The 25,607-nt window shown below is 40.8% G+C and overlaps 1 protein-coding gene across 1 annotated transcript in view; it reads left to right on the top strand.

Moving 5' to 3' along the window:
- Positions 1–25,607, top strand: part of LOC146635124 (low affinity immunoglobulin gamma Fc region receptor III-like) — a 114,186-nt gene that overhangs the window by 11,759 nt on the left and 76,820 nt on the right. The window contains exons 4-5 of the mRNA XM_085345939.1: positions 13,124–13,369; positions 13,456–13,501. Of these exons, the coding sequence (XP_085202065.1) occupies positions 13,124–13,369; positions 13,456–13,501 (292 nt within the window). The remainder of the gene's footprint in view (positions 1–13,123; positions 13,370–13,455; positions 13,502–25,607) is intronic.

Raw genomic sequence — 25,607 nt, 5'->3', positions numbered from 1 at the left:
GAACCCCAGAATACTTACAAACTTCTATCGATCCACCATTGAAAGTATGACTGGCTGCATCACCACCTGGCAAGGCAGCTGTAATGCTTTGGACCGCACAGCTCTGCAGAGGGTGGTGAGATCAGCACAGCGCATCACCGGGACTGAACTGCCAGCCATGCAGGATCTCTACAGACAGCGCTGCATTAGGACGACGCAGAGGATCCTCTCTGTCCATATGGAAAAGACATAATAAAAACTTTAAAAAGTCTTGCATCAGATGTGGCCTTCTTCATATAGTTAATCATATAAGGCTTATATGATTTACTCATGAAAGTGGCCACTTTCTCATTACTTTCATATATTGTTTTAGGAAGTATCCAAAACATACAAGTTTCATTATATAATTTTTCAAGGGATCTTATATATATATTTATATCTGTTTTCACTTGTATGCTTTTCATACAAGTTTCACACAAGACAGATACAAACTTTATAAGATTTATATATATCTTTTCCATATGGGCATATTTAAGTGAAGCTGGTTTTTATTAATAGTTAATTAAAGCACTGATATTTATTTAAAAAAAAACATGCTCATGTTCAACTGAATGTTCTTAAATAATGGATGATCTGATGAAGTGTGTGTGTAGTGCTCAAACATCGTCCTCTAGTGGCCATGTAAACAAATATCTGGGTTGATTATGTTCATATCAGTTTTGCAGTTTGCCCTGATGACGGCAGGGCCTGAGACGACAGAGCAATGTAATAAATCATGTTGGAGTTTTTAATGTGTTTAAAATAGTCATGAACTACTTTGTTCCTTCTCTTCTGATGAAATTCCATCCAGAGGCCCTTTGTAGTTTCTGGTTTCAGTAACATCATTTCTGTAAACTGACATGCCGAGCACTGAAACCACAACACACAAAACCCGTTTTTTCAACACTTTACATTTTTTAGTCCTGATTCACAACAATCTGTTTTATTTATGGTCACTAACTATGTCAGATGTGTGAGTCAGTAAACGTAGCTGTACTCGGGCAGCTGGAGTCATGAAGAAATCCAAAATTCACTTTTTCAAACGTTTTTGTTTTTTGTGATCAGGGACCAAACCAAAGATAAGACATCTTAGTTAAACACTGAAAAGAGGCAGGGTGTGGTTTGTCTCTCAATACATCTGAGCAACATGTCGACATGTATCTGGAGGTTTTTGAACCCAGGCATCCTAAATAATGGATGAAACTCCAACTACTAAATGGGCTAAACATCTAACATATTGATGTTGATGTTTCACCCAAACAAAAACAGTCCTAAAACAAGCTAATGGTAAGCAAACTGCTCTGAATCACATCATGTGTTTAGTTTAATTTAGCAATCACGATCGGAGCAGATGAAAAGAAACTGTGAATTTAAGCTTAGCAGAGATCATTAATCCCATAAATGTCATGTCCTCGTCCTCCCCTCACCGTCAGGTGAGGTTTTGTTCCGAGAATATAGCCAAATAAAATTCAGCCAATGACAGTGAACTTTTATCAGACTCCTGGTTTGTCTTGTTCATTTCCTCATATCAATGTTTTGCATGTGGCATGGCAGATGTTTTTTTATATTTTATATTTGTATATTCAAATGTATTATATCGTATTAGTTTGATGGTGAGTTAATGCACTGTTGTGCACCTGGTGTATGTTCTGAAAGACAGTTCTGTGAACTGGTCATTGAGTTCTGGCTGAACTAGATCTGATCCTGGGTCTGTTCCAGAGAGCAGATAAAACTGGTTTTGCTAACCGTCAGGTGAGGGTTTGTTAAAGGAAAACAGATAATTAAAATTCCGCGAATTGAAGTGAATTTTTGTCTGACTCCTGGTTTGCTTTTTTTAATTTCCTCCATACGAATGTTTGGCGCGTTCACTTGATCTCGTCTGATATCAGAAGCTAACGACTATAATCTGGGATTTGGTGCTACAGAAATAAGCTGAATGAAATTGATTTGGATGCTATATTATATGTTTACACCTAAGAGTCAGACCAGCTCTTGCTCACTGATTTCACTAAACAAACCAGCTCTCTCAAGTTTTCCGTTTAGTTTCATTTACCAATCGTGATCCGAGCAGGTGAAATAGAGCCAAAGTTTGTGACAATGAAAACTGTGAATTCAAGTTCAACACAGGTCATTAACCCCATAAATGTCACATCCTCGCACTCATCTCTGGTGCAGAGTAATGTAAACATTATCCGAAGGTATCGTGCACTGGGGACACATTGGCACTTGAGTTACTTTAACTATATTTCATGGTGTTGTTTACTGCTTAACTTTAACTATTTATATGTACAATATCTAAAGATTCTGAAAGCTTTAAGACAATAAAAACCCCCGACATACATCACACACACACACGGCTCTCTAGTTTGAAATGTAATTTAACACAGCATTTTAAATCATGCTGCTGGACTCTTGATACAATACCACAAAGACAGCATCATTTAAACAAATAAAGAACATTTTTCATTATACAGCAGCCTCATACCCTGAAGCAGATGTACTCAGTTTATGTTCAAAACTGTGAGTTTTCTCCAAATTCTAATTTAGTCAGTCTTAAAAAGAGACTTGTTGTTGAAATGTCATGGCACTAATTTTAATCATTCGCCAAAAGACTCAAAATCGTATATCTCAACTGCAAATTATCCAATATGTTCCAAACTTAAAACTTGTGCTTGATGGGAATTTGAGTCTGGAGACGTCCATGTACACAAATGTCACCTGGTGGCAGCAGAAAATCAGCAATAGGTCATTGTCATGGCATTTAGATGACATTTTAACGGGTGGGTCCAAGCACGAGACATGATCGCCTGCCATAAAGTTAGTGCGTAATCTTCACCGCCATCTAGTGAACACAGGAAGTGTTCAGTAAATGGTAAATGGCCTGTATTTATATAGCGCTTTACTAGTCCCTAGAGACCCCAAAGTGCTTTACATATCCAGTCATTCACACACTGGTGATGGCAGCTACATTGTAGCCACAGCCACCCTGACAGAGGCGAGGCTGCCGGACACTGGCGCCACCGGGCCCTCTGACCACCACCAGTAGACAACGGGTCAAGTGTCTTGCCCAAGGACACAACGACCGAGACTGTCCAAGCCGGGGCTCGAACCAGCAACCTTCCGATTACAAGACGAACTGCCAACTCTTGAGCCACGATCGCCCCAGTAGGTAAATGACAGCATCCAATCAGCATCCACTGCTAAAGACAATCATATGATCGTGTGACTCAACAATATGCTCGTGCTGTATGTATTGTAAACCGCACACGCTCAGATGTGCACCAGGGTGCGAGGACCCGCTCATCACTGCTTGCAGCTTTAATATAAAATGTGTTTCTTACGTTTTGTGTTGTTTCTTTCAGTTTATTTTAACATTATCTTATGTAACAGGATTTAAATCATTTATAAAATGTATAAACCCCCCAAAAATGATCTTAAATGCTTTTTTCAATTCTTACTTTAAATTTGAAAAAATTGATTTAATATAAACTAAGAACTGTTTAAAGAAATGAGTCATTGAGCTTCACTGCTGTTGTTGCAGTGTGGGGTAAAAAGGGGAGGTACATGAACTTCAAATCACATGCAATCACATTTTAATGTCAGTTTGTTGGTTACATACTGTAGTTGAAGAATGTAAGCATTGTGGTTGACCATCAGATTTTCATGTACATAAGATTTATGATATATTTTGTATGAGACGTAAAAGAAACATGTCAGAAATGTGTGCTGGATATTTGTAATTATATCTAAAGATCCGCAACTACAACTGATCAACTCAGTCATATGTTCATAAATGTGAAGTTTATTAGACACAAAAAGCTCGTGTTAACGTACCGAGTGAGAGTCGTCCTGGTTTTTGTTCGTTCCTGTTTGTTGTCAGGCCCTCAGGCAACACTGCATTAAAAGCTGGTTGTGTGGTGCTAATAAGGATATAATCGATACAAATCAAATATAATTTGCGATGGAAATTAAATGATGAGTGTCTTGATAAACAAGTCTCCGGAAAGGAGTTTGACGTTCTGAGCAAACACACAGTTCAAGCCTTGGGGCTCAACCCTGAAACACTTCAGTTACTCTGACTCCACCTCTGTCAGAAACAAGTCAGAGCAACCCTCAACCAACCCCCACCACCTCACATGCACACCTTGTAACACACTCAGTTACTTTCACTTTATTAATAACATGTTGTCAGCTTTTAATCTCTGGCATTCTCAAACAATCGAACCATCGTTGGACATCTGTGTGAAATGTCCGCTGTAACGTCTGCGTCTCTCTGCTGGACTTTACTGTCTGTCTGCCTCCTGCTCATCTCTGCAGGTGAGAATAAACTCTTTTTGAATCAAACAGGATTTCCTGAAGAGTTCTGTAAACATTCAGGATGTAAATGAGCTCTGAAACTGTTTAAAGTCACTCCGTATGAGTGCAAAATGTCTGGAATAGAGATGTCCACTGGGCTTTATTGCTGTATTTCTGTGTGTATGTGGGAACATATTTATTTTGTAGATGCTTAGATTCATTATATTGCATTAGTCTGATGGCAAATCAATGCAGCTAAATTGAGTTCTAATGCTCAATAACTGGTGTATATTCGGAGTTACAATAAAATAGTTGTTCTGTCCGATTCTTTGACCTGACCCTATTCTACTGAAGCTGAATTAGAAGTGATCTGTTCCAAGGAGAAGATTCAGATTTGTCGTAACCATCAGATGACTTTGTTCCAGAAAGAGAGCCAATGAAAACTCTCTCTGCTGCACTCAGTTTTCATCTGACTCCTGTTGCAAGTTTTTCAACTTTGTCATAAGAGCAAAACGTCAAAGCTCGCATTAGATCTTTACGCCTTTACATAAGTTGGTGTAAATCTGGAACAAATAATTCTTGTATTGGAGCTGGGCTCAATGTAAGAGCCGAGTCTTTGTGCAGAATCCGTGTTCCTGCTCTCATTTACTGTCTTAGCTGTTTGGTGGTTGTTGAAATTTTGTGAGATTTCACCAGAGATTCTGGCATTTCGGGCAAAATACATTTATATTAAAAAGTCGATTCAGGATTTTAATGAATCGATTTTACGTTATCCAAGCCAGAATCGATTTTAATGGATAAATCGATTATAAAAACCCACCCCTTTCTGGATGAGACGACAGTCGTATGTTCCAGTGTCATTAATCGTCACATCCTTCAGAATCAGAGACACGTCTCCATCCTTCATCTGTCTGTCCTGCAGATCCACCCGGTTCTTAAAAGATGGATGCTGCTCATCTATTTCAAATCGCTCATCATTGTACAAAAACACATATTTATCTCCCAGGTCAGCTCTGCTCCACTTCACAGCTCTGATGGGTTTGCCTTGTGGAGCTCGACATGTCAGAGTGACGTCCTGTCCAGACTCAGCTGTGATGTGTTTCTGGTCTGAAAGAGGAAACAACACAGAGCAGAGAGGTTAAAGGTCAAAGTACAACTGATGACTTCACAGTCAGGAGCTACAGACAGACCACATACATTTAAATTAACAAATGTAAGAATGCGATCTAATGAAGCTTTTTAAAGAAACCACCTTATCTTCTTAGAAATAATCAACATAAATATTTTTTTAGTGTGTAGTTTAGTTTGATCCTGCTGTAAAGGAAGTGTGTATTAGGAATGAATAAGCATGCATCAATCATGCTATGAACAAATATTAAACTATCTTTTTGCTTTACTCTTGCTGCCTCGTTCGTACAGATGAATGTGTTTAACTATGATTTAAACTATGGGTGGCTGTAGCTCAGGTGGCAGAGCAGGTCAGCCACTAATCAGAAGGTCGGTGGTTCGATCCCAGGCTGCCTCCTGGCTGCATGCCAAATATCCTTGGGCAAGATACTAACCCCATGTTTGCCTACTGGTGGTGGTCAGAGGGCCCGGTGGCGCCAGTGTCCGGCAGCCTCGCCTCTGTCAGTGCGCCCCAGGGCAGCTGTGGCTACAACGTAGCTTGCATCGCCAGTGTGTGAATGGGTGAATGACTGAATGTAGTGTAAAGCGCTTTGGGGTCCTTAGGGACTAGTAAAGCGCTATACAAATGCAGGCCATTTAAATATAAAAGATTTAGTTGAGTTCTAATTCAGCTTGAGCTCTTCATCTGTGCTGAGAACAGGAAAATCACATCACGTACAGACTCACTGTCATCATGGACATGAACACACGTCTGAGTAATTTCATCTTACTTTGTCATTCAGAGAATCCTGTTTGATTAAAAACAAGCTCAGTCTCACCTGCAGAGACAAACAGGAAGCAGAGAGACAGTGACGTCCAGCAGAGAGACACAGAAGTTACAGCAGACATTTCTGCTTCATGCACACTTAGATTTTTAGAAATGTCCAAAGGACGGTGATATTTTCCAAAAAGAGCAGAAGACTTCAGTTTCAAACCTCATGAGATTAAATTGGAACATGACGCTGTGGTAACAGGTTTGTTTGTTTTCAGAGGGAGGGAGGTGGAAGGGTTGAACTCGGATATCAAACATTTATCTATCTCATCCTCTTAATGTTTTTGGTGGTGGATGATAAAGCAAATGTGAACATTTACATTACTGACACCTGAGCAAAATTGAGTATTTTGGTCTAAATAACCCAACATGGGATGTCCACATATGTGGACGCCAGGTCCTAGGAGGTTAAAAAAAACAGATCACTGACCAGCAGATCTTTGACAAAAAACCCTGTACCCAGACGACCTTTCAAAGTGCAGACTGGCGCCACACGATCAGACATTTGACCATGAGGACAGTTTGTGTTCGCAGTGAAAGATCCAATCACAACTGTCAGGAAACTTTCCACTGACGGCTGAAATGAACATGAAGTTGTTTCAGGAATATTGAATCACATTAACAGTTCAAACCTTCACTATAGATGATGTTCAGCTCTCTGTGAAGTTTGGGGTGTTTAATGAGTGCACTCCTCAGTCTGAGCTGACTGTCATCTGGTAGCAGGAAAACTGTCCCAAATTAATAATTTCATTGAAAATGTGCCCAAATTAACTACAATTTTAAATCCATTGTTATAGAGTCAATTCAGAAACAATTAATTCAATTCAATTTAATTTATATAGCGCCAAATCTAGTGAGGAGGTGAAATTATTAACAAGATAATCGACCTCTGTTGGGGTAGCGTTCAGGCAGCTGCTCTGCTCTGTGTTGGTACAGGGCATTGAAGATGATAACAGTGGGTGGATTATATTCTTAAACTTAGTTACAGCACTTTCAGAAAGACATCTACTGTGATAAAGTCTACTCTCCACCGCTGTGTAATCAATTATTGTAAATGTAAATGTTATCAGGAAATGATCAGACAGGAGAGGGTTTTCAGGAAACACTGGTAAATGTTCAGTTTCTATGCCATATGTTAAAACAAGATCTAGAGTGTGATTAAAGTGGTGGGTGGGTTCTTTTACATTTTGAGAGAAACCAATTGAGTCTAATAACAGATTAAATGCCATGTTGAGGCTGTCATTTTTAGCATCTACATGGATGTTAAAATCACCCACAATAATTATTTTATCTGAGCTCAGAACTAAATCAGATAAAAAGTCTGAGAAATCAGACAGAAACTCTGTGTAAGGCCCAGGTGGACGATAGATGATAACAAGTAAGACTGGTTTCTGAGTTTCACAGCTGGGGTGGACAAGTTTATGATGTTTTTAACCAACACCTTTTGTTGCTTGTAATGCATTAGTGGGTGTTTTCGTGTTTGGTTTCTTTGGACACTAAAGTGGCCCTCCAACGAGGTGACGGTGCCAGAAGTGGCCCGCGGCTCATTTGAGTTTGAGACCACTGATTTAAATTAATGCAGGTTTTTATAATAAATACAGGCCTCTTTGAAAGCAGTGACTCGCAGTCTTGGAGAAATCCAACATCTTAATAAATGTGTAAAAGGACAATAAGACATTTTTATCCTTTTTTCCTAATCAAACTAAAAAGCATTAACAAGAAATTTGTTGTTGACGTTTTTCATTGATCCTTATCAATAATTTAGGTTTTTCTGTATTTTGAGATCTAGTTTTAGTGAACTCTAAAAACTTCTTCCTGTTGGCAGCAGAGCCAACATTTGTGGCGTGGTATTTTTAAGACAGAACAGAACTAAGAACTAGAACCTCTAGGACACATCTATACAAAATAATCATTTACAAAATCTGCTCTCCATCTTCTGCTGTTGCTGTAACTATTAAACACAGAGCTCAGAGTTTCTCCAGCGGCTCTGTGGAGACATTCAGTGTGTTTAGTCTGATTCCCAGATCACACACATCGATAAAATGGCAGACACACTATTCCTCGAGAAAGCATTACACACTGACTTTATCTGAGAAACCGGAAATAAAAACAGTTTGTTTTGTGAAGAAATCAAACATGAGCTGAACAAACAGCAAAGTTCCTAAAGACAAACTGTTAAATGAGGGCAAAGGAGGAAACAAAGCAAACTTACAGTTTCTTCAAACACACAAAAATAAGCTCCACGGCACACCTAGACACTAAACACAGACACACAGGTGAGCTTCTCTCTGGAAGGAGGCGGGACTCCACCTCTAGCTAAGGGCAGGTGGGGAGGGTGAAAAAGACCGATTTTCACAAAAAGAGCACTTTTTTAAATGACTGTAACATCACACCACGTTTTTATTTTTGTCTCGGAGCAGATTCAAGATTTATTAAAATAATAAAATAAAATAATAACATCTACATGTTAATGTGAAACACGGAGAGACTGCAAGAACATCTGGAACATCTGCACCAAACTGTTATACCGAGAATATTTTCTACATATTTCAGACATGAAGCAAACCTTTATTTTTATTTCTTGCATGTTCATGGATGGATGGACGTGTTTAAACTCGTTCAATGTCCGACGTCTTCTATTCAAATATGAACTATGAACAACACTTAATCGTCTGTAAATGGTTTGATGCACACTGAGGCCACCTACAGGGCAGATCGGAAACAGCAAGGATCTAAACTCATGAGATGTTAGTGAGTGAGAGGATAGGAAAAACGGACTTAAGATGGCTCTAAGTGATAAAGGTTGATCTACAACTGAAGATAAATCCACCGATTATTTGTAAAGTTCATGAATCCTATGATGAAAGCTTTATTTCAGTAAATGTTTCTTCAAAGCTCATTTCAACATATTGAAGTCACGAATAAAAGTGCAGAGTGAGAGTGGATTACATGATGTTTAAGGTGTGTCTTGTGACATGTTAAGTTTTATCACAATGTCTAGATATGTGCCCCTTAACATATGCTACTTCCAGTGGGGAGGCTCCTGCAGAGCGCTTCGTTTCTGGTGTGATACTCGCACCTTGTTTATGGCAGGGTTTTCCAAAACAGGTCAACCAAATAGATGAATTAAGCAGTGATTTACATTTCTCAAGATGTCCTGGGCATTTACCAAATATATCTGCAGATGATGTTCATCGACTTGCCTGTGATTTAATTAATATATTGATTTGTGTCATTTATACATGAATATAAACTGAATGTCATCTTATAGCAATAAATTAGTTAAATAATGAGTTAATCCATGATGTTCTCCTTTATAGAGGACAGAAATAATTTTTTTGGAGTGGCTCAAATAATTTGTGTAGCATCTTATTGAATGCATAACAGCTGATTGTTCTGTAAATAGTTTGAAATGGTTATTTAAAAAAGGGGTAAAAGGTAAATTTATGCAAATAACTTTATTGTTTGCAAAACTTGTGCATAGGATTTTAAAATTGACAATTTATATTTGCATTTAAAGTTATGAAATATGATTCATTAAACATGTTTGTGGTTATTACAGTAAAAAATATCACTTCTTCTACACTGATTTTATGTTTTGTTGTCTGATTTTAGATCATGTTAATACAGTATGTCAAATGAAAACATAACTGTAAATTCAATTACTAGAGTAAAAAGTTTAGAAGCAAAGACTGTGACAGTTTTGACAAAAATCTGGTTCGGATTTGCTGTACAGGAGTAGCTGGTATCTTATTTATTGATAACAAAATGTGGAAACATCATTGTACTGTATCCATGTTAGTGTTTAAAGTGCAACATCTCCCTCTAGTGGTCAAATATAAACATGTGTGAGGATGGTGTTAATGTAAAATGTGAATCATAGTGTTCCAGTCAGTCATCAGTGTGTCTCTGCACAGCTGTAATTAAAATGTGTTCAAAGGGCCTCAGTGTCTGAATGGTTCCAGTTCAGCTCCATAACAAATTCAAATTTTATTTGTCACGTACACAGTCATACACAGTACGATATGCAGTGAAATGCTTAGACAACTGCTCGTGACCTAAAGAAAAAAGAAAAGGCTATGAATAAGATAGGAAATAAATATGAAAAATTAAAGTGTTAATTTAACTAGGAAGGAATAAAATAAAATATAAAAATTAAAGTTAAAAATGAAATAACTGTACAACAAAATACACAATATAGAACTATATAAGAATGTATGAAGAGATATAAATATATATATACAATAACAGCAGCTGTACAAGTATTAACTGGAAATGAAGAAATGAAGAATTTAATGACCAGCAGCGTCCCTGGTTTGATTCCTGTGTTTCAGCTCATATCTGCCTCTCTCACTGAGGGGGGTGTAAACACACACACTGATAACCTCGGTGTTTGAACCAATAGAAAGCTGGTGCTCAGAGGAAGAGGGCGGGCTTTACTTGGTGTCAGTGACAGAAATGAAAAAAAGCTCAAATGAGTGAGAAGGACGATGAAGGAAACATCTGTGCTGTGTCTGCTCTGTAAGTAGAATCTCTGTGTTTGTTTGAATTCTTGTACTTTGACTGTCTGCTCTCCTGATAACTGATGATGGAGGAGAAGACATGAAAAACAAATCAGGCTGAATTCAAGTTCAAACACCACGAGGACCAACTGCAGGTCTGAACTGACTCTTTATCTTTGCTCAGGAGTCGAGGAAACACAGCAGGCAGTGAAAAGATCAAATCATTCACTCACTATATCAACACAGCTGCACAGTGGACACATGACTTTACTGTGTTATTTAAATGCAGTTGATAATTTATATGTACTCAGAGTCTGTGCTCATGATCACTGTGATCACATTAAATGCTGCTTCTTAAATAAAAAATTATGATGAGTTGAAACTGTCTGGATACATTGACGTCAGTAACAAACATCAAAGAAAACTCTTCTATACATCTCAAAATCATAATAAAAAAGCAACGATTTATTTATTTATCATATGTAACTGTACAGGTGTTACAGAGGTGCAGTGTTAGTGTATGTAAGTTTCCTCCACAGTACAAGGACGTGTTGTTAACTGGTGATTCTAAACTGGCTGTAGGTGTGACTGTTAGTCTGTGATGGACTGATGGCCCGTAGTTACTGTGTGACAGGGATGCAAACTCATTTTACATCGAGAGTCACGTCACAAGTTACGAGAGATATCTTACTATAAGATCTTTAGTGCAGCTTCAACAGAAAATCTCAGTTTTTCTACCTGACAAATGTGAGAAAATATAGAAGAAATGCAGGTGATTCACTGCCCAGACTGTTCTATATTGATATTACAAGACATTTTTGTTGATTGATGAAAATGTTTTATTTTTCTTAAGTAGGCAGTGAACACCAGGAATGTGTTTTTCCTTTAATTGATTATCTGTTAATTAAACACTTTGGAGTAGTATTGTTCTGTCCTTATTGTGCGTCCCTTTGCCCAACTTGACAGACAGCTAGCGGTTTCAATGAACATTGGAGGTGGAAGTAAGTTTAAGGCTTTTTACTTCGTCAGTAGTAGTGATTGACATCCTTTTCTAAATGTTACAAGATGTTTTTTCCTTTAACTCACACTTCTAGGATATGAACTATACTGTTATATAGTATGTGTAATCAACAGCAACTCAGTATTGATCACAATACAACTTAGTGAGTTTAGCTTCCTCAAAGATAAACATAACAGACGAAATAACTGGTTTCTAAACAAATCTCTGTAATAGAAATGCACCAAATAAACTTGTAAACATGTTGCACATTAATACTCACAATCAATAACTCTCCAAGGCAGAAATGTATTAAAGAGCATCTAAGGCAACAAACAGCATATTCTGCAGGCTAACGAGCGACCAGCTTCCTGTTTCCTCTACCCACAGGAACACAGAAAAACCCCACCAAAATATAAGCTTGTCAGTATTCCCGCTATGACCAGCAGAGGGTGCTGAAGAGAAAGAACCTATGCATGTCATAACAAGTATGAATGTCTATGGTGATATCAGCAGGAAAAGTTGGAAAACATAAAATACAGTTCAAAGTTGAAAGATTTATGTCCTGCTTCACATTTTTCAAAGCTGTCAAGCAGGCCAGATTGGTCACAGTTTGAGGACCTGTGCCAGAAGCACCTGCTGACAGCTGGGATAAGCTCAAACTCTCTCTCTGCCTCAAGTCAGATAGAATGGATAAAGAGATCTTCAACCAAATATTTTTAAACATTTTGCTGGCTTTAAATTGAAAATGAGCAGATATTTCAGAGAGTTACGAGTGTTTGTGTGTTTGTCAGCTGTTTGTGTGGAGTTGTTCTTTATGTTCACCTCAAATCAACATGAGTGTCATTTCTCTTTAGTTCTGATCTCACTGCTGAGCTGCACAACAAACCAAGGTCAGTAACCTTCTTCTGTCACAGTTTAAACCTGATAAACTCTGACAGGTTTTACACATTTGGATTAAATCTTTCAGTAAAGATCTCAAAGACGTGATCATCAGTTTTTCATTTTAACCCTCACAGCTCGTCTGACTGTGAGTCCCAGCAGCTCTCAGTTCTTTAAAGGAGTCTTTGTGTCTCTGAGCTGTGAGGAGGACGACAGCTCTGCTGGATGGACTCTGAGGAGAAACACAAGCAAAGGACAGAGGACTCAGTGTGGAGATGGGTGGGGGAAACCAGCTGGTTCAACTAATTCTTCCTGTAACATCAGTTACATTGACCGATGGGACAGTGGAGTTTACTGGTGTGAGTCCAGAGAGGGTCCCATCAGTAACATGGTTAACCTGACAGTCACTGGTAAGCTGAGTGTGTGGAGTTAGTGTTGATGAAGCTGTGTGTAAATGGATGAAATGCTGTAGTTTGTCTCTGTGTTGAGGTGGATCAGTGATCCTGCAGAGTCCTGTCCTCCCTGTGATGGAGGGAGATGACGTCACTCTGCTCTGTAAAACAAAGACCACTCCCTCCAACCTCCCAGCTGCTTTCTATAAAGATGGCTCCCTCATCAGGAAGCAGCCTACAGGTCACATGACCATCCAGCATGTTTCCAGGTCTGATGAAGGCCTCTACAAGTGTGACATCAGCGGTCATGGAGAGTCTCCATCCAGCTGGATCACTGTCACAGGTGACACACTCACCTGTCTGTGTTTCTGCAGCTTTCAACATTCACAATGTGACGACAACTTAATGACTGTGTTTGCTTTATTTTAGGGGAACACACCACCACACCTCCACCTACATCCACACCTCCACCTACATCCACACCTCCTCCTGGTTCCTCTCTCAAACATATGTTGTCATGTGTTGGATCAGCCTGTGTTGTGGTTCTGCTGGTGTTACTGGTTCTACTGGGGAGACAATGTGTTCACAGGAAACCTGAAGGTGAGACTCAGTGATAGGTTTGTAGCTTGTACCTATCCGCTGGAACGTTGAAGACAATATAATTACACTGCAAAGCAAGACACAAGCAGGCTGGTTTACTCATGCATGAGGGAAATCTGGCTGGGGCCAAGTGTCGTCCCACCACCTAGCCTCCGTCAGACTCTCAGCCAGGCTCCCCATAGCACTCCTTTTATTGTGGTTACATGAATATGCATAGGGTCATTAACATATGACATCTTACATAGGTATACATGTGAACAAAGAATAGTGTGTGTGTGTGTGTGTGTGTGTGTGTGTGTGTGTGTGTGTGTGTGTGTGTGTGTGTGTGTGGGGTCCAGATGTGACCCTGTGAAGACTCCCCAAAGCTGGTGCCAGGAGTCTAGCGGTCCATCTGAACAAAGGGCTCTTATACTTAAACAGATATACGTGTGCTTGCTATACCATAAATCAACAAGAAAAGAGAAACTCTCCTAGGGAGTATGTGATTTATACCAAGGACACTCTAGAAGAACGGATGCACTCCCTAACACACAGAGCTGTTACTTTAGGATGAAACATCCTTTCAATCCACCAATGATTATATACACTTCTAAGCATATATGAGTAAATATTTCTAAGCATAAATGACAATCAACAATACAAATCTAACACTCAGACTTCCTGATCTTTCATGTCTGAGTTTGTTTAGTAGAATAAAGTTCACATTCATTATAATGACAGTAACAACTATCTTAAATGTAATCACTGTTTAGATATTTAATTTATATCATTGTTCATGTTGGATAATTTCAGCAGGTCAAGAAGAAACTGGAGAAGATGACATCATCACTCATGTCATGTACAGTTTCATCAAATCATCAACAACAGCCAGTCAGACGAAGCAGAGGTGATGTTGTGTTTTCTTCATGTTGTTATACTGCGATAACATTTGTGCGTGTAGATCAGGGGTTCCATTATGTTTATATATATTTCTTCATTATTTATTGATACTGAAAGTTAAAGAAACAAGAACACATTCATCTTTTGGGGATGTTTTGAGTTCAACAGATTTTCTGGGATCATGTTAGCAACTTTTCCTTTTTGTCTCCTCAGCAGGAAGTGAAGCCAAACAGCAAAAGGATCTCAATCCCCTGCTTAAGATCCCCTAGAGCAGGGGTCAGCAACCTTTAACACCCAAAGAGCCATTTGGACCCGGTTTCCACGCAAAAGAAAACACTGGGAGGCACAAATACTTTTTGACATCTAAAATGAAGATAACACTGTGTATATTGTTTTTTACTTTTTATGCTTTGTGTGAACAACTAAGGTGTGCTGCTTTTGAAATCCATGAAGTGCTACAGAGAAAATTACATTTTATTTATGTAATTAACACATTTTGAACTCTTAAAGAGATATAACAAAAGGAAAAACACCCAGCTGAACTAAAATGATGCAGCAAACAAAAACTGTTGTGAGCCGCCACCCTCATATCGCCTTTGGGCTTTTGGAGCCTCTAAAAGCTACAGGACAGTATTTCTTGAGGAGTGGAATCAGAGAAACCTGCTCAAGGCAAACCAAAGTGTCAGGTTACGTCAAATCTTGGTTTGGTGTGGATTTAAATCAAATCAAATTAAATCAAATCACTTTTATTGTCACATCACATGTGCAGGTACACTGGTACAGAGCATGTGAGTGAAATTCTTGTGTGCGAGATTCACAAGCAACAGAGTTGTGCAAAAATACAATAATGTAAACAAGCAAAATACAAGAATGGCTAAATCTGAGACTAATAAATATATGTACAATATATAATAGTATATGCATTCCTGGATGTGTATACTAAATATGTTTTTCTACGTGTGTGTGTGTGTGTGTGTGTGTGTGTGTGTGTGTGTGTGTGTGTGTGTGTGTGTGTGTACACATATTTTACAAATTAAATAGAGTAAACAATAAATAAAATATATAAAAATATACAGAGTGAGACGTGCAAAACAGTGGCATTACTGTACAGTATGGAGTGCATAATGTTGAAGTTCCAGTAGTGAAGCTGAGGTGTCTATGACGTGTTCAGCAGTCTGATGGCCTGATGGAAGAAGCTGTCTCTCAGTCTGCTGGTACGGGACCGGATGCTGCAGAACCTCCTTCCTGTTGGAAGTAGTCTGAACAGTTTATGGCTGGGGGGACTGGAGTCCTTGATGATCCTCCCCGCTTTCCTCAGGCACCGCTTCCTGTAGATGTCTTGGAGGGAGGGAAGCTCACCTCCAATTATCCGTTCAGAGCACCGCACTACTCGCTGGAGAGCTTTGCAGTTGTAGGCGGTGCTGTTGCCATACCAGGTGGTGATGCATCCAGTGAGGATGCTCTCAATGGCACAGTGATAGAAGGTCCTGAGGATGCGGGGGCTCATGCCGAATCTTTTCAGTCTCCTGAGAAAGAAGAGGCGCTGCTGCGCCTTCTTCACTGTTTTGTTTGTGTGTACTGACCACGTAAGATCCTCAGCCAGATGTACTCCAAGGAACCGGAAGCTGCTCACTCTCTCCACAGCAGCGCCGTTGATGGTGATAGGGGTGTGTACTTCTCTGCACCTCTGGAAGTCCACTATCAACTCCTTTGTCTTTGCGACGTTGAGGGTGAGATGGTTGTCTTGACACCAGTGGGTCAGGGCGCTGACCTCCTCCCTGTAAGCCGTCTCATCACCGTTGGTGATAAGACCCACCACTGTAGTGTCGTCCGCAAACTTCACAATGATGTTGGAGTTGTTAGTGGCTGTGCAGTCGTAGGTGTAGAGTGAGTACAGGAGAGGGCTCAGTACACACCCCTGTGGAGCACCAGTGTTCAGTGTGATGGGGGATGAGGTGATGCTGCCCAGTCTGACCACCTGGCGTCTGTCAGACAGGAAGCTAAGGATCCAGCTGCAGAGGGAGCTGCTCAGTCCTAGATCCTGCAGTTTCCTGTCCAGCTTCGAGGGAACGATGGTATTGAATGCTGAGCTGTAATCTACAAACAGCATTCTCACATACGTGTCTCTCTTCTCCAGGTGTGACAGGGCAGTGTGTAGTGTCAGGGCTATGGCATCATCAGTGGACCTGTTGTGGCGGTATGCAAACTGTAGAGGGTCCAGTGAGTCGGGTAGTGCAGAGCAGATGAAGTCCCTGACCAGCTTCTCGAAGCATTTGCTCACGATGGGGGTCAGGGCTACAGGTCGCCAGTCGTTCAATGAGGAGATGGTGGAGGATTTGGGTACAGGGACGATGGTGGCCATTTTGAAGCAGGCTGGGACTACAGACAGAGAGAGGGAAAGGTTGAAGATGTGTGTGAACACTCCAGCCAGCTGAGCCGCGCATGACTTGAGGACGCGGCCGGGAATCCCGTCCGGACCAGTAGCTTTGCGTGCGTTCACCTTCCTGAAGCACCTCCGCACATCCTCCTCAGACACAGTGTGCGCACTGACGTCATCCGCGGTACGGATATGTAATTTTTCGCTTGGTTTTGGTAGCACTGGTGTCTGGTCATTCCAGAAGCAAAATCGTCTACTTTCACAGAGGCTGTTCATAAATGACTCCCATAACAGTAAAAACATCCACTTGCTGGATTAATTATATTTTATTTTCAGGGTTTTTTGTATGAACCTGAATTCAAAACCATCTAAACTGACGCGATGTAAAGAGATCAAGTATGAAAATATTTTAAAAAGGAGATGAAATCAAAGAAATGAATTCTGAATATACATTAGTGAAAGCAAGTGTCCACACCCATTCTCTCAAACAGCCAATCAACAGCTGAAAGATGAAACATGTGACTTTGACTCATGTTCAGGTTTAGCTCATTTGTTACTATGTAAAAAGGTAAAAAGCGTGAGAGCATGAGGGTGGGAATGGATGTTTGTATCTGTGTGTGCCTGTATGTCTGTGTCTATATGTCAGGTTGGGTGTCAGGCGCCACCTCTCTGGGGACATCTCGGGCCCTCCAAGGTTTGGAGGCCTATCTCCCCCTACCACCACTTCCCCTGCCAGTGGCGGACTCCCTCAGACATCGGTGCGTTGGTGGTTCTTTGTGTCCGGGGATGGGCGTCCAGGTACACACCGGCTCACTCCTTGGCGGCCGCTTATCGGGGCCTGGAGCCTGGGGCTCGCTCGGGCCACTTCGGGGTGGGGTGCCCCCGGCCTCTCGGCCTGGGGCTCGGTCACTCAGGCGCAGCTGGCTGCCGGCGGAGCTCACGGGCGCGTCACTGCAACTCCCCCTGGCTTCTGCTCCGCGGCTGCTGAGTGAGCCCTCATCTGGGACTCTCCTCAGCTCTCTCTGGGACAGTGGCGCGGCTGCCCCTCTGTTGGTCTTCCTTGGTCTCTTGTGTTCTGGGGGCCTCTGGATGTCTGGAGTTTTGATCTCCTCCATACCTGCTTCATACCCTGGAGGACGGGGCTGTGGCCCCCCCACACCCTCTAGCAGGTCATTACATGAAGGAACCTTTTAACAATACAAGCGCGTCCATGCTCACAGGTGTACACACGGGTGATCACACCCACAAACTACACCCTTTTTGGCTCCTACCTCAAAGCACACTGTGTTCTGTTGATCTTATGTGCTGCACAATAATGTTTAATATTTAGTATTTACTGTCATATTCCCATATATCATTGTGATGTTGTTTATTCTATTACTCTTGTTCTCCTCTGCTTGCTTTCTTTTTTCTTTCTCAGCAGGTGATCCAGGTGATTGATATATGCATTTTTTTTTCTCTGCCCGTTCTGTTGGTTTTTGTCTTTTGCCCTTCTCCCCCGTCCCTCTTCTCAGCTGTTTCTCTTTCCCTCTTTCTTTCTCCCCTTCTTTCCCCCAGTCAAGTCTGTCCCGTATTCAGTAAGTGAAAATAAAATAAAGAATAAAAGGTGAATCAAATGGACCATTACGGCAAGGCTGGGATGGTCAGTTTGGTAAAGTAAATCCGTTGGGCATCTTTCTTTGCCTTTAGACAACAATTCTAATGGCAAAAGAGCCAAACGGGACAGGCACAAAAAAAAAAAAAAAAGGTAAAACATGATGGCTGCTAACATGTTTTATTTATCTTTCAATGGACATTTATGCAGCGTAGCACTGAGGGGACATTTAAATACAAAGTTTAATTACACGTTTGTTTCCTTTGAGTATAATTTGATGAGTGAGATGTAATCATGTGTGTTCAACTCTGTACTTACTGAGTGTTGTTCACTGTGAGCTGGACTGTGTGTTTGTGGTCTGTGGTTGAAGCTAACAGCTCTGCAGTCGTCCAGCATCCTGTTTTTGTTTTTAACATTTGTGTCTCCAACATTTGAAATTCTCAGTAACAGTTTATAGTTTCTGTGCCTCCCTAACATGTTGAACATGTACATTGATGTTGATGAATCTAGTGTAACTGCAGCCTGAAGCTGGTGAGATGTCCCGCTGCAGTGTGCTCTGGTTGGTCTAATAATACTGTTCATGCTGTGAGAACATGTTTGCTTTCTGCTCTGTGGTGAAGTGTCAAAAAGCAGAAGGCAGCTTTGTGGTCGTCTGACTTATTTATCACAGAAACACCTCAAAGTTCTTTGTGGTCACTCTGTGTTTCACAGCAGAGATGTGAAGATGAGAACATTTTGAAAAGCTGCTGTGGTTTATTAAAACGATCTCTTCATGAAGGTAACAATAAAACCTAACCTAAATAAATCAGCCTTTTTACAGCCATATTGCTAAGCTGATGAAAATTTTGACTTGATCCTGTTTGGTTGAGCCTAACTGATACACTCCTCTCTTCATAGTGTCACACTTGATGTTTCAGATGAAACACAGCTGAAGTGTTTTATTGTCTGAAACTACAAACTGATGAACTGGACTTCCTTCAGGATCCTGAACTCAGAGCTCATCCCGCTAAACCTCTCAGTGACGTTAAAATGCACCTGAATCACATTTAATGTCTGCTCCCATCTACTGGTGAAACTGGGTATTACAGCACAGCTGATAACCTCTAACATCCAGCAGGTCACCACTTAAAGGCGGGTTAGGGTTTAATATCAGGCTGATAGTTTGACAAACTGGAAGATGTCCTTCTTCAAATCAGTTCAGTTATACAATTTCCCCCTTTTGTACATTAAATAGACAAAAATCCATATAAAGATTAAACATGAGCCCAACTCCACCCACAAGTCTGCTGGTGATGTTCAGAGGTTTACAGCCATGAACTGGAGTCACGTTATATCTCATCTGGTCCCAGGATCTCTCTGGAGGATGGAAAACATCACTGTGGTAAAAATCATGAGGAAAACTCTGCCACTGTGACCTGACTGTGGATAAACAGAGTCAATACATTGATCCTCACTGCAGTGCTGGAGGTCATGCAGAGTAAATATCTCATTAAACACCATGTTTCTGACAGTTTAATAAAATAACTTCAGCTTTGTCTCAATTTAGACAAAAGTTACAGGTCATAAAATCTTTATGTTTTAAGACCTGACTGAGATTTAATTCATATATTGATTTGTGTCATCAGTTTATACGTGAATATAAATGTTGTAGCAAAAACATTAGTAAAATAATGATTTAATCCAGGTTGTTCATTTCACACACATACATTACACTGTACAGGAACGCTTCATCCAGTTTTATCTCGACATAACCAGAGTACCACCAACACCAGTTTAGGTTAGTGAAGATATTTTCATCATATTTGAATACTTTTACTGAGGACATATCTTTCCCAACTACAATATGAACTGTGTACAAAATCTCCCAGCCAACAATACAAATATTGAGCTCACCATAACCCTGAATACATGAAGTGGAATCAGAAATTCGTCAGAGCCTCTTCACTTGTTGCCGCCTGACGCTACAGTTGGTTAGATTATTTCACCCTCATGACTCCACACTCACATCTACACTGACCAATACCAAATTAAAACCTCAATGCATTTTTTATTAACACTTAAACAATGAAAAATAACAAGTAATTTTGTTAAATGTCAGGCATGCAGTCTTTGGTCCTTCTGCTCATCATGTGACTCAGTGGGCACATGGAGGCTACAGCCAAGGAGAAAGTGGAACATGGTGTGGAAATATTTCACATATGAACAAAAGTGCTTTTAATTTATATTTCAGCTCTCTGAAATATATCCAATTCTCTGATAGTGACCCTGTAAATACTTATTTACATATCTGACTGATGCCAAATGCTGCAGCACTACAAGATTCATTCAGCCTGAGCTGAACAGGTTTCCATTACATTTTCTGAGTCATAGTTCTGTCTGTTCAATTATAGTCTGAATTTATTTATTCATGCAGTGAATATTTTCCTTGAAATGTAGAAGCTGCTCCACTGGAAAAGATTTCTGAGAGAGGATTTCTATGAATGAGGGAGCTTCATCCAGTCCAGTCTGTGAGGCTAATGGACTTCTTACTTTTATTACAGCTGTCTTCGTGTTTCTTCACTGAGGTTACATCTGTGTGGGGTTTGTGTTAGCCTGCTTGAAGTTCAAAGTTAAAGTAAACACAGTGCTGATATGAAGGGAAAGCAGCATCACATGACTACACATTTCATATATTGTGACATCAGTGTTAACTTAAAATAACATTAACATTTTTTGCTGTCTACAAAATGCAATATGCTGATAATTTCTTTCTTTTTGAAATTAAATGAATGACTGAACTCAGTCGTTTTAATGAGTGCAGTTACAGACTTCAAGCTGAAAGTATGTTTATTTCTGACTGTGTTTATTAAATATGTTCACTGTACTCTGGAATAAATACGTCCTGTTTCAGATTGGAAATATACAGAAAATCAGACCAGACTTCGATCAAAACAAGAGATGGAAATGAAACTAAAGAGATTCAAGTAGACTCAGAAAAATATGAAATGCTCAAACAAGAAGAATCAAATGTCACTTTATTTTTCTGTTTCTGTTTGTAACAGTGTTCCTGGACCTAATCGAACACGAGCATTGTAAGACTGACTGTTAAACACTCAGTGAAACAACAAAAACTGGCAGAGAAGAGTTTGCAGCATTTAAATACTCTTGTGTTTATTTTAAATTCACACGTGACCATGCTGCAGCAGGGTTTGGCCTGTTCCTGCCGTAGGTCATGATGCAAAAACATGGCTCAGTTAGTCCATTGATAGGTGGTTGCCAGGCCGCACATTATGATATAATGTATAATTCAACTTTTATGGATATGAATGATGAGCTATTTTTGTCAAATGAATTTGTTTGGTGCCGTCATGAAGTTGTAAAGAGAAAAAAGGTCATTTTAGAACATTGCTATGCAACATGATGATATCATGACCGCAGATAAAGATGGGACTCTTCAAGACGCTGAGATTTGCCTCGTGTTTATTTTTGGTTGATCAACTCATGATTGCTCACAAAGAGTGGGTAGACAAAACAAGCACAGAGACACAGAGACTCACTGGCTGCCAGCAATACGTTTTCAACAACAGAAGACAAGTTAAGACAAGTTAAGTGTTTGCAAAAACAGTCACAGACATAAAAGCTTCTCTCTCGCTCTGCTGCCTGAATGACTGTCAGCTGGTTGGTAAATATTCCCTGGACAAAATTCCCTCGGTGGTGTTGTTGAATTTTCCCTTTTTAACATCAAAGCTCCAGAGCTTCTGTCACCACACCCACAGTGCTGCGTGTATTGCTGTTGTCTCTTGTCACTGTATGATCAGACACACAACACACACAGTCAGTCTGTACCAGTGACAAACACTCACTGCTGAAGCAGATTCACCTGCATACAGTTCAGCATCCAATAATTAATCAGAAAGTGAAATGATTGATCTTGATTTTAAGACTATTCTGAAGTGAAGACTTAACAAGGCTTAGACTCACTTCTCCACATGGCTGATGACACAGAGCTTTTCAGGCCTCTTTAGAGCAAATGTTGTTGAGAAAGCAAATAAAAATATGGTGTCATATGCTCCAACTTGTTTTGAGTAAAAATCGCTTGAAAAGAAAAACATTGTGGTTTAAGTTTATTTTCTTTCAAGTGATGATTCCACAACAACACTTCCACAGTGTTTCCTGGTACTGATTTGATAAACATAAAGTTGCTCTTGTTCTTTTCACTTGCAATTATACAAGGAAGTGAACATTTAATGCTTCCACTATTTTTGCATCTCATTTCTCATTTGTCCTCCTGGTTTTGAAAATGTCTTGCTGGCATATTTCTGCCTCAGTGTGAGAAAAACTAAAGAAGAAATTCTTTATTTTTAAGGTACAGCAATGCTGGTCAATTTGATCCAGGACATGTTTAGTTATCCAAAAATGTCAGAAAAGAAAAATTATTATTTTTTTTTTATTTGTTTATATATCTCATTATTAACCCGGAATCCCCGGCAGGCTACATCTATTGCAGCATAACTAAGGGAGGATTCAGGGTCACCTGGTCCAGCCCTAACTATATGCTTTAGCAAAAAGGAAAGTTTGAAGCCTAATCTTAAAAGTAGAGATAGTGTCCGTCTCCTGAATCCAAACTGGAAGCTGGTTCCACAGAAGAGGGGCCTGAAAACTGAAGGCTCTGCCTCCCATTCTACTTTTAAATACTCTAGGAACAACAAGTAGGCCTGCAGAGCGAGAGCGAAGTGCTCTAATAGGGTGATATGGTACTACAAGGTCATTAAGACAAGATGGGGCCTGATTATTTAAGACCTTGTATGTGAGGAGCAGGATTTTGAATTCTGGATTTAACAGGAAGCCAATGAAGGGAAGCCAAAACAGGAGAAATCTGCTCTCTCTTTCTAGTCCCTGTCAGGACTCTTGCTGCAGCATTTTGGATTAGCTGAAGGCTTTTCAGCGAGTTTTTAGGACATCCTGATAATAATGAATTACAGTAGTCCAGCCTGGAAGTAATAAATGCATGAACTAGTTTTTCAGCGTCACTCTGAGACAGGATATTTCTAATTTTAGGATGATCAGTGCTGATCAGGGCTGTGACGTCTCACATTGAACAGAACAGGCTGGAGTTCACACGAACTGGAAGTTGGTAGAGATGCAGGTATGCAGTCTTTCTGGGTCCCACAGACTATCACCTACAATGAATAAACAAATGAAATTGCTGTAAATTTTAATAATAACAATAATAATGGAGTGGATTTATATAGCGCTTTTCAAGGCACCCAAAGCGCTTTACAATGCCACTATTCATTCACTCTCACATTCACACACTGGTGGAGGCAAGCTACGGTTGTAGCCACAGCTGACTGGCAGACTGACAGAAGCCAGGCTGCCATATCGCGCCATCGGCCCCTCTGGCCAACACCAGTAGGCAAGTAGGGTAAAGTGTCTTACCCAAGGACACAACGACCAGGACAGAGAGCCCGGGGATCGAACCGGCGACCTTTGTAGAATTACATTTTAATATTATTTTAAAAATAAAATGTATTTTGTATTGTATTAAATAGAGTCAAATAGAAGTCTTTATAAAGCTTTTTTTTTCAATAGAATTTGTTTTTCAATAGATTCGACACCACAGTGTCTGCTCCCACCCCCACAACCTCACCTGTAGTCAGCCTGGAATCCAGAGCCACACCACTGTGCCAGCCTCTCTCTTCACATGTTGCCTCCTGTGAGATTCCTGACACCCCTCCCCCACCCATCACCTTCACTCAATACCAGGTTGAGATGCAAATGAGGAGACTTCACTCAGGCAAGTCTGCTGGACCAGACGGAGTGAGTCCCCTTGTCCTCAAGGCCTGTGCCCCCCAGCTGTGTGGAGTCTTTCATAAACTGTTTATGCTGAGTCTGAGTCTGCAGAGGGTCCCGGTGATGTGGAAGACATCATGCCTCGTCCCTGTACCAAAGACGCCTCGTCCCAGTGGCCCCCAGGATTACAGGCCCGTGGCACTGACCTCCCACATCATGAAGACCCTGGAAAGGCTCATCCTGGACCAGCTGCGACCCATAGTAAGACCACATCTGGATCCCCTTCAGTTCGCTTATCAGCCTCGTCTCAGAACTGAGGACGCCATCATCTACCTGCTCAATCGTGTCTACACCCATCTGGACCAGCCGGCGAGCACTGTGAGGGTCATGTTTTTTGACTTTTCCAGTGCTTTCAACACCATCAGGCCGACCCTCCTGGGTGATAAGTTAGCAGCGATGCAGGTGGATGCTTCTCTGGTGTCCTGGATTGTTGATTACCTGACAGGAAGACCACAATATGTACGTCTCCCACAGTGTGTGTCTGACAAGGTGATTAGCAACACAGGGGCACCACAGGGGACTGTCCTCTCCCCCTTCCTCTTCACCCTCTACACCACAGACTTCAGCCACTGCACAGAGACCTGCCATCTTCAGAAGTTTTCTGATGACTCTGCGGTGGTTGGATGCATCAGCAGGGATGATGAGACAGAGTACCGGGCTGTGGTCGACTCCTTTGTCACGTGGTGTGAGCAGAATCATCTGCAGCTCAACGTGGCAAAGACCAAGGAACTGATCGTGGACTTCAGGAAGACCAGGAAACACTTGACCCCTGTTTCAATCCAGGGGGTCAGTGTTGACATTGTGGAGGACTATAAATACCTTGGAGTACACATTGACAATAAACTGGACTGGGCTAAAAACACCACAGCACTTTACAGGAAGGGCCAGAGTCGTCTCTATTTTTTGAGGCGACTGAGGTCCTTCAACATCTGTCAGAAAATTCTCAGGATTTTCTATGAGTCTGTTGTGGCCAGTGCGATCCTCTATGCTGTTGCATGCTGGGGGAGCAGGCTGAGGGTCGCAGATGCCAACAGACTTAATAAACTGATCCGTAAGGCCAGCAATGTTGTGGGGATGGAGCTGGACTCCCTCAAGGTGGTGTCGGAGAGGCGGATGCTGTCCAAGATAAAGACAATGTTGGATAACACCTCCCACCCACTCCATGACATGCTGGTCAGTCACAGGAGCTCGTTCATTGAGAGACTGAGATTACCGAAAAGCACCACTGAACGACACAGGAAATCATTCCTGCCTGTGGCCATCTCCCTGTACAACGCATCCACTTAACACACTGTTTGC

Source organism: Diplotaxodon limnothrissa, linkage group LG3, assembly GCF_057381915.1.
Source record: "Diplotaxodon limnothrissa isolate DT_005_m linkage group LG3, D_limnothrissa_male_GT1.1, whole genome shotgun sequence".
Taxonomy (NCBI): domain Eukaryota; kingdom Metazoa; phylum Chordata; class Actinopteri; order Cichliformes; family Cichlidae; genus Diplotaxodon; species Diplotaxodon limnothrissa.
The sequence above is the reverse complement of the archived record's forward strand: the minus strand, read 5'-3'. Positions and strand labels throughout refer to the sequence as shown.